We start from the raw sequence: 10281 nt of genomic DNA, 5'->3' as shown, positions 1-10281 counted from the left end.
GATTGATGCTTGATACTGGAACAGGTGAACCAGTTAAGTTCCCTGTTTGAATGTCAACTTCCCTTCTGCTTTTACTACATACATTTTCAGCATTTCAATATGAAAACACAATCTCACATTTATCTATTATCATCTATCATGCCAGCAAGTCTCACAAACTTAAAACCTCATGATGGAAACTGTAGGAGAGAGGAGGCCACAGAGATGGAAACGGTAGAAGAGAGGAGGGCACAGAAATGGAAACGGTAGGAGAGAGGAGAGCACAGAGATGGAAACTGTAGGAGAGAGGAGGGCACAGAGATGGAAACGGTAGGAGAGAGGAGGGCACAGAGATGGAAACGTAGGAGAGAGGAGAGCACAGAGATGGAAACGGTAGGAGAGAGGAGGCCACAGAGATGGAAACGGTAGGAGAGAGGGGGGCACAGAGATGGAAACGGTAGGAGAGAGGAGGCCACAGAGATGGAAACGGTAGGAGAGAGGAGAGCACAGAGATGGAAACGGTAGGAGAGAGGAGAGCACAGAGATGGAAACGGTAGGAGAGAGGAGAGCACAGAGATGGAAACGGTAGGAGAGAGGAGGGCACAGAGATGGAAACGGTAGGAGAGAGGAGGGCACAGAGATGGAAACGGTAGGAGAGAGGAGAGCACAGAGATGGAAACTGTAGGAGAGAGGAGGCCACAGAGATGGAAACTGTAGGAGAGAGGAGAGCACAGAGATGGAAACGGTAGGAGAGAAGAGAGCACAGAGATGGAAACGGTAGGAGAGAGGGGGGCAGAGAGATGGAAATTGTAGGAGTGAGGAGGGCACAGAAATGGAAACTGTAGGAGAGAGGAGGGCACAGAAATGGAAACTGTAGGAGTGAGGAGGGCACAGAGATGGAAACGGTAGGAGAGAGGAGGGCACAGAGATGGAAACGGTAGGAGAGAGGAGAGCACAGAGATGGAAACTGTAGGAGAGAGGAGGGCACAGAGATGGACACGGTAGGAGAGAGGAGAGCACAGAGATGGAAACGGTAGGAGAGATGAGGCCACAGAGATGGAAACGGTAGGAGAGAGGGGGGCACAGAGATGGAAATGGTAGGAGAGAGGAGGCCACAGAGATGGAAACGGTAGGAGAGAGGAGGCCACAGAGATGGAAACGGTAGGAGAGAGGAGAGCACAGAGATGGAAACTGTAGGAGAGAGGAGGGCACAGAGATGGAAACGGTAGGAGAGAGGAGAGCACAGAGATGGAAACGGTAGGAGAGAGGAGGGCACAGAGATGGAAACGGTAGGAGAGATGAGGCCACAGAGATGGAAACGGTAGGAGAGAGGAGAGCACAGAGATGGAAACGGTAGGAGAGAGGAGGCCACAGAGATGGAAACGGTAGGAGAGAGGGGGGCACAGAGATGGAAACGGTAGGAGAGAGGAGAGCACAGAGATGGAAACGGTAGGAGAGAGGAGGCCACAGAGATGGAAACGGTAGGAGAGAGGGGGGCACAGAGATGGAAACGGTAGGAGAGAGGAGGGCACATAAATGGAAACGGTAGGAGAGAGGAGAGCACAGAGATGGAAACTGTAGGAGAGAGGAGGGCACAGAGATGGAAACGGTAGGAGAGAGGAGGGCACAGAAATGGAAACGTAGGAGAGAGGAGAGCACAGAGATGGAAACGGTAGGAGAGAGGAGAGCACAGAGATGGAAACGGTAGGAGAGAGGAGAGCACAGAGATGGAAACGGTAGGAGAGAGGAGGGCACAGAGATGGAAACGGTAGGAGAGAGGAGGGCACAGAGATGGAAACGGTAGGAGAGAGGAGAGCACAGAGATGGAAACTGTAGGAGAGAGGAGGCCACAGAGATGGAAACTGTAGGAGAGAGGAGAGCACAGAGATGGAAACGGTAGGAGAGAAGAGAGCACAGAGATGGAAACGGTAGGAGAGAGGGAGGCACAGAGATGGAAATTGTAGGAGTGAGGAGGGCACAGAAATGAAAACTGTAGGAGAGAGGAGGACACAGAAATGGAAACTGTAGGAGTGAGGAGGGCACAGAGATGGAAACGGTAGGAGAGAGGAGGGCACAGAGATGGAAACGGTAGGAGAGAGGAGAGCACAGAGATGGAAACTGTAGGAGAGAGGAGGGCACAGAGATGGAAACGGTAGGAGAGAGGAGAGCACAGAGATGGAAACGGTAGAAGAGAGGAGAGCACAGAGATGGAAACTGTAGGAGAGAGGAGGGCACAGAGATGGAAACGGTAGGAGAGAGGAGAGCACAGAGATGGAAACGGTAGGAGAGAGGAGGCCACAGAGATGGAAACTGTAGCAGAGAGGAGGCCACAGAGATGGAAACGGTAGGAGAGAGGAGAGCACAGAGATGGAAACGGTAGGAGAGAGGAGAGCACAGAGATGGAAACTGTAGCAGAGAGGTGGCCACAGAGATGGAAACGGTAGGAGAGAGGAGAGCACAGATATGGAAACGGTAGGAGAGAGGAGAGCACAGAGATGGAAACTGTAGCAGAGAGGAGGCCACAGAGATGGAAACGGTAGGAGAGAGGAGGGCACAGAAGGGATGGGGATGGCCTCTCGACCCCAGGGTCCTTTGAGCTGTGAAACACAAACCTGCCCTCCTCTGAGACATCTTACCTGTCCCCACCATCATTACCATCATCATTATCATCATCCCCATTATCATCCCCATCATCATTACCATCATCATCCCCATCCCACCTATTACCATAATCACCAATATCATCGCCATCATCATCATCACCATCATCATCACCATTATCATCACCATCATCATCATTATCATCATCGCCATCATCATCGCCATCATCGCCATTATCATCATTACCATCACCACACCATCATCATCACCACCACCATCCTCACCATCATCATCCCCATGCTTAACATCATCATCCCCATCATTACCATCATTATCATCACCATGATCACCATCATCATCCCCATCATAATCCCCCTCATTAGCATCATCATCACCATAATCATCCCCATCATCATCCCCCTCTTCATCCCACTCCTTACCATGATCATTACCATAATCACCAATATCATCACCATCATCATCACTGCTAATAAAGGCTAGAGCTGCCGCTTTCAAGGAGCGGGACTCTAACATGGAAGCTTATAAGAAATTCCGCTATGCCCTCCGACGAACCATCAAACAGGCAAAGTGACAATACAGGACTAAGATCGACTCGTACTACACCGGCTCTGACGCTCGTCGGATGTGGCAGGGCTTGCAAACCATTACAGACTACAAAGGGAAGCACAGCCAAGACCTGCCCAGTGACATGAGCCTACCGGACGAGCTAAACTACTTCTATGCTCGCTTTGAGGCAAATAACACTGGAACATGCATGAGACCACCAGCTGTTCCGGAAGACTGTGTGACCACGCTCTCCGCAGCCGGTGTGAGTAAGACCTTTAAACAGGTCAACATTCCCAAGACCGCAGGGCCAGACGGATTACCAGAACGTGTACTGCGAGCATGCGCTGAACAACTGGCAGGTGTATTCACTAACATTTTCAACCTCTCCCTGTCCGAGTCTGTAATACCAACATGTTTCAAGCAGACCACCATAGTCCCTGTGCCAAGAACACTAAGGTAACGTGCCTAAATGACTATCGACCCGTAGCACTCACGTCTGTAGCCATGAAGTGCTTTGAAAGGCTGGTCATGGCTCATATCAACACCATCATCCCAGAAACCCTAGACCCACTGGAATTTGCATACCCCCCCAACAGATCCACATATGATGCAGTCTCTACTGCACTCCACACTGCCCTTTCCCACCTGGACAAAAGGAACACCTATGTGAGAATGCTATTCATTGAGTACAGCTCAGCGTTCGACACCATAGTGCCCTCAAAGCTCATCAATAAGCTAAGGACCCTGGGACTAAATACCTCTCACTGCAACTGGATCCTGGACTTCCTGACGGGCCTCCCCCAGGTGGTAAGGGTAGGTAACAACACATATGCCACGCTGATCCTCAACACAGGGGCCCCTCAGGGGTGCGTGCTCAGCCCCCTCCTGTACTCCCTGTTCACTCATGACTGCACGGCCAGGCACAACTCCACGACTCACCATCATTAAATTTGCCGATGACACAACAGTGGTAGGCCTGATCACCAACAACAACGAGACAGCTTATAGGGAGGAGGTCAGAGACCTGGCCGTGTGGTGCCAGGACAACAACCTCTCCCTCAACCTGATCAAGACAAAGTAAATGATTGAGGACTACAGGAAAAGGAGGACCGAGCACGGCCCCCATTCTCATCAACGGGGCTGTAGTGGAGCAGATTGAGAGCTTCAAGTTCCTTGGTTGTCCACATCACCAAAACACTAACATGGTCCATTAACCTATTCCCCCTCAGGAGACTGAAAAGATTTGGCATGGGTCCTCAGATCCTCAAAAGGTTCTACAGCTGCACCATTGAGAGCATCCTGACTGGTTGTATCACTGTCTGGTATGGCAACTGCTCGGCCTCCGACTGCAAGGCACTACAGAGGGTAGTGTGAACGGCCCACTACATCAAGCTTCCTGCCATCCAGGACCTCTATACCAAACAGTGTCAGAGGAAGGCCCTAAAACTTGTCATTGACTCCAGCTACCCTAGTCATAGACTGTTCTCTCTGCTACCACACGGCAAACGGTACCGGAGCTCCAAGTCTAGGTCCAAACAGCTTCTACCCCCAAGCCATAAGACTCCTGAACATCTAGTCAAATGGCTACCCAGACTATTTTCATTGCCCAACCCCTCCCCCCCTCCTCTCTCCCCTCTCCACACCACTGCCACTCTATGCTGTCATCTATGCATAGTCACTTTAATTAAAGCGGCTCTCCTTTAAGTGTTCTACTCCGCTAGCCAGCACCTCGCCTAAATAGGTGTGCGTTTTTTTCGACCCTACTTTAATTAACTCTACCTACATGTACATACTACCTCAACTAAACGGTGCCCCCGCACTGTTGGTTAAGGGCTTGTAAGTAAGCATTTCACTGTAAGGTCTACTACACCTGTTGCATGTGACTAATAAAATTTGATTTGATTTGATAGTTCAGCCCTTTGGTGGCACTGTCAGACGCTGTTCTATCACACACACACACACACACACACACACACACACACACACACACACACACACACACACACACACACACACACACACACACACACACACACACACACACACACACACACACACACACACACACACACTCCCACAGACACACACACCACCATTTAGCAGGATCAGAGAGCTATCAATAGGGCCCCGTTCTCAACCACATAAGGATCCTAATGTCAAAGCCTTTCACAATTCCCCAGGGGCCAGCATAGAGTGCTCTTTCAAATGGATGCAATAGTAGGCTTCTATTTCTCACAGCTTTTCCTAATTTCAAACATTGTTCCTTAATGACTGTAAAAGATCTAAGGCTAATGGGAGAGAGAAACATGGAGTTTATGTGAAGTAATATCAAATCAAATCAAATGTTATTGGTCACATATTTTTAGCAAATGTTATTGCGGGTGTAGCTAAATGCTTGGGTTCCTAGCTCCAACAGTGCAGGAGTATCTGACAATATCAGTGAAGAATTCTGTTCAACCAATAACCCTATATCCAAAATGTTGTTGTTTAAAATAAAGCTTCCCTAAAATTATCATACAGCCAATCACTATTCGCACAATCCTCTTTGGAAAGAAACCGTGGACCAACAGTACATTCCTCCCAGAGCTCTTTCACTCCTCTCAGCACTTCCATTTCTCCTTTTTCTTCTACCCCTTCAAATAGTTAGCAGAACGCATATACTGATCGACAGATTGTGTCAACTTCCCATGTGATATCTACCCGTTAAATATTTTGCAGTTCCCCTCTTCTTCCTGTGTTACAGTAGCAGGGTTAAATGTCTGTTTTGCAAATGTACCATGGCTTGTTCCCATTACTGACCACTGTGTGTACTCTTCATAGAAGTTGGCATGGTATCATTAAGGCATCGCCTTACCACATCCCTTCCTCATCACCTTTAACCTGTTAGGCTGGGAGGAAACACCAAACCACAGCTTGTCACCCAAGTATTTCAAATGCTGTGTCCTAAATACCGCACTATCACTTACAAAGTATAACATCACATCACTGCGATATCAGTCTTACATGCTGACCAGAACGGACACGTCGCGTGCGCGAGTGTTGCAAAATAAATTTAGAAATCCATGTTATTCAATTATTGCACCAACACTGCTCGCGGGCGCCAACGCGCGTCTGCGATACCAAGGGCTAAAATAGAACGCCTTTCTATTTCTGACGCAGATCGCGCTGCAAGTCCTGCCTCTCCGATCTCCTCATTGGTTTATAGAAGCAGGTACCCACGTGCCATCTCCTCATTGGTTATACGCACGTGGGTGATTGAAAGACTAAATGTTTTGCCTGTTGTCGTGGTAATACTATGGAAGTGTAGATGCCAATCACCATATACATTCAAAGATGAAAAAGCATAGAAGGAGGAGAGATGACTAGAAACGATTCGGTTGGCCGTTTTATGTGTGGATTAATTGTCGGAGTGGAGGATCTTGTGCATTTCAGGTCAAATAACAACTCAATGTTTATATCCCAGGACAAATTAGCTAGCAACAGCAAGCTAGCTAAATAGGACAAATTAGCTAGCAAATGCAAGCTAACTAGCTAAATTGCCATACATGTTTAATGCTTTTCAACCTGTCCCCAAATTAATGTCATTGGTTCAGAGTTTGTTTTGATATTTTAACCTGCGTGTCGTGATCGCGTTTGGTGTGGGGGGGCAAAATAAATTTATGCACGATTGCGCATGCGCGCAGCCGGTTTGGGTTCCGTGTTATACCACAGTAGCTACCAGTAGACCTAAACCTATGTAATTATCCTGTAATAAGATAGTCTATATACGCAGTTTATGGAACGTGATATGCGTGAACGTGATATGCCAATGTAAAGTGTTAACCATGACTCTCTGTCATCTCTACCTGAAGTGTTACTCCTGTAGTCTATACATTATAAATGAGAACCTGTCAGGATACCAGCACAGCACTCTCAGTCAGTCAGTCAGTCAGTCAGTCAGTCAGTCAGTCAGTCAGTCAGTCAGTCAGTCAGTCAGTCAGTCACACACACACACACACACACACACACACACACACACACACACACACACACACACAAGCGTACGCGTATACACACGCACCAGTGGCAGTCAGTGCCACTCACGATTAGGGTGGACCATTTATCTAATGTGCATGGTACAGCATATTGGATAACTGTCATTGAATGTATTCCATTCACCCAGCTAACAAGAAATACGGGATTTTCATACCGGAGAATTCCATATATGCTAACAAGTGTACGCAAACATTTACTACTAGGACCGACAACCCAGCTCGTAAAGTTATGCAAGTATCTCAAAATGCAGTTTGCAGCATAAATATAATCTTAATCCAGGAGGGGAATGTCTCTGCTGCTGTTAGCTAACATTAGCAAGTTAGCAAAACCCAGCTGGAGAGAATTAATTTGGCAAATCTTAGACAGTTAACTTAAAAGTTATAAGATATATAGCTGGCAAACATTAGTGAATTTAATACAAATGTAACTTGATCACCTTACTTAAGTTGCACTGCAGAGATGACTCACCTCACCAAGTTCCCATTTTGCTCTTTGTGCTTCTTTGTAAACAAACACATGTGCTCAAACCGCTGTTTTGGGAAACTAGTACTGGTAAGCATCATAATGAAAAATTATCTAATGGGCGAAATGATGAACACGATCTGCTTTATCTATTACCTAGTGCACAAGTTGACTGCAGGTATTTATTTAAAAAGTACTACTATTTAAAGCCCAAAAACATCACTTACCAGAATGCTAACAAAATGCTAACAAGTATTAAGGAATTCTCATAGAGAATGCTAACTAAATGCTAACGAGCACATTGCAAACATTTTGTACAGTTTCTGACCTAAACTATAAAAGTATAAAAGTAACTGAAAAATGCTACTCACAGTTTGCTGCACGCACAAAACTAATATTAACCAGGAGGGGATTCTCTGCTATTACAAACTCATGCTTGATTTTGGAAGTCACTAAACACTTAGCTAGATAGCGAACTAGCTACTAAATTAGCAAACCAAATGCACAACTGCAGGGCATTTAGCAGATTTTAGACAGTTAACGTAATAGTTATAAGATATCTAGCTGGCAAACATTTAGCTGTGAATTCCATACTATACTTAGATCACCTGGCGCATGACAGTGAGTGACTCACAAGGCTCTGGTCTCTCATGGTTGTGTGCTTGCAAACAAACACCATGTGACACATGACTGGGGACTACCATAGGCTATATAGTAATGTGACAGCTGAAAATGAAGAATGCAATGTTCTTTATCTCCTAACGTATTGCACAAGTTGACTGCAGGTATTTACTTAAAAAGTATCTACAAATATTCAAATGTAGAAAACAAAACGTTAAATAAATAGTTTCAGCAGTATTGACGGTATTGAAAAACCATCCTGTGGCTTTTTCCAAATTCGCCAGTATACGGTGTATACCGTATACCGCCCAAGCCTACTGCAAGTGCTCTGATAGGTTGGAGGACAGACTCCGGAAGTCGTTAGAATTACTGTGTAAGTCTATGGAAGGGAGTGAGAACCATGAGCCTCCTAGGTTTTGTATTGAGGTCAATGTACCCAGAGGAGTACGGAAAATAGCCGTCCTCCGGCTATACCTTGGTACTACCCTAGAGGGTGCTGTTGAGGCTACTGTAGACCTTCATTGCAAAACAGTGTGTTTTAATAATTTATATGTTGGCGTGAATATATTTAGTATAGTTGAATCTAAAAAGGATCAATTTAATGTTTCACTATTTCTTTTAAAGGAAATTCACTGAGTAGGATGGTCCTCCCCTTCCTCCTCTGAAGAGTCTCCACTGACACACACACACACACACACACACACACACACACACACACACACACACACACACACACACACACACACACACACACACACACACACACACACACACTAACACTAACACATTCACTAACACACATCCACAGTCCTCATTCCATTCCTGAACCCTTAGTGTTGGACTCATACGTGAAGTCTGTGTATGTGAAGTCACTCATTGCTTACAATACTAACAAGACCTTATTCATCGCACAATAGAAACACTGCCACATACTGAATTAATTATCCAAACGTTCAAATTGAACGACTAACAATGGATTTGACAGAAAATCGGAAATAAATCCATTATTATTACTATTCAATTAGTTTATAAATGCATGGATACATACTTTCTATACAGACTAGTAAAGTGCCTGCGTTCGTGAAATTGTGCTTCCACCTGCTAACATAGAGCCGACAAAATAACAGTTAGCCTACCTGGCGCGACAGGTGCACTGTTCGGCATCTTCATATATGACACAGTATTGTGGCTTTTAGAAAGACCTAAACACACATTTTCAAGATGTTCTTTGGTCAAATATAAATCAATCACTTACTTTGAGAAACAGATATAGGACAATAGACGTCCTGAGAAGAACACCGAAGCACGACAGTCGGCTCATGATGCCGGACAGTTTTGAAAAACTTCACACGCGTTTCTTGCCAGTGCGCACTTGCATTTTCTAAACTTTACTTTTCTTGAAAAAAAAATCTCCTCTACTTTTGATTCTATGTGCTGAGCCTTGTCGCTGGTGTGGTCCTGTAAACCGTTGCGCTGGCTCCGATCGCCAAATGAGCAGTGGTGTATAGGAAGAAGTAACTTTTTTGTGTCGCAAGTAACGGGGTGGAGCGGTAGCCAGTGGCGTCACTTTCAGAAGTTAAAGTTCTGTGCATGCCTGTAGCTTCCAGTCAGCTTGTCTACGCGCCTCCCTCTTTTTCTTCTTCTCCATCGGTCTGTGTCAATGTTCTCTGCCGTCATTTCATCATCGGTCTCTGTCAATGTTCTCTGCCGTCATTTCATCGATGCTGTTGCTAAAGTTACCGCACCCTTTTCCTCTGCGAGGACTTTGGGGTGGGAGTCTGTCATTCAGAAATGTAGCCATCCCACATTCTTCCAATAACTCCGTGAGAGAAGGTTAACGAATGCATCCATGGGGTCTCGCAACAATACCAAGCACAGCTAAGGCAAATGTTTATCGAAACAAAAATCAATACCTTCTGTAAAAAACAATCTGAGTGAACATAAAAAAAACCTATGTCCACATACACTGAACAAACATATAAACGCAACATTTAAAGTGTTGGTTCAATGTTTCAT

The 10281-nt window shown here is 45.8% G+C and overlaps 1 protein-coding gene across 1 annotated transcript in view; it reads right to left on the bottom strand.

The window, feature by feature from the left end:
• The window catches only part of LOC120052370 (receptor-type tyrosine-protein phosphatase eta-like), a 109762-nt gene extending 99999 nt beyond the window's left edge, over positions 1-9763 (bottom strand). The window contains exon 1 of the mRNA XM_038999231.1: positions 9521-9763. Coding sequence (XP_038855159.1) covers positions 9521-9586 — 66 coding nt within the window. The 5' untranslated portion in view covers positions 9587-9763. The remainder of the gene's footprint in view (positions 1-9520) is intronic.
• Between the last annotated feature and the right edge of the window lie 518 nt (positions 9764-10281).

This window comes from Salvelinus namaycush, chromosome 8 (assembly GCF_016432855.1).
Source record: "Salvelinus namaycush isolate Seneca chromosome 8, SaNama_1.0, whole genome shotgun sequence".
NCBI lineage: Eukaryota > Metazoa > Chordata > Actinopteri > Salmoniformes > Salmonidae > Salvelinus > Salvelinus namaycush.
Note: the sequence above shows the minus strand (reverse complement) of the source record. Positions and strands in the feature narration are given on the sequence as shown.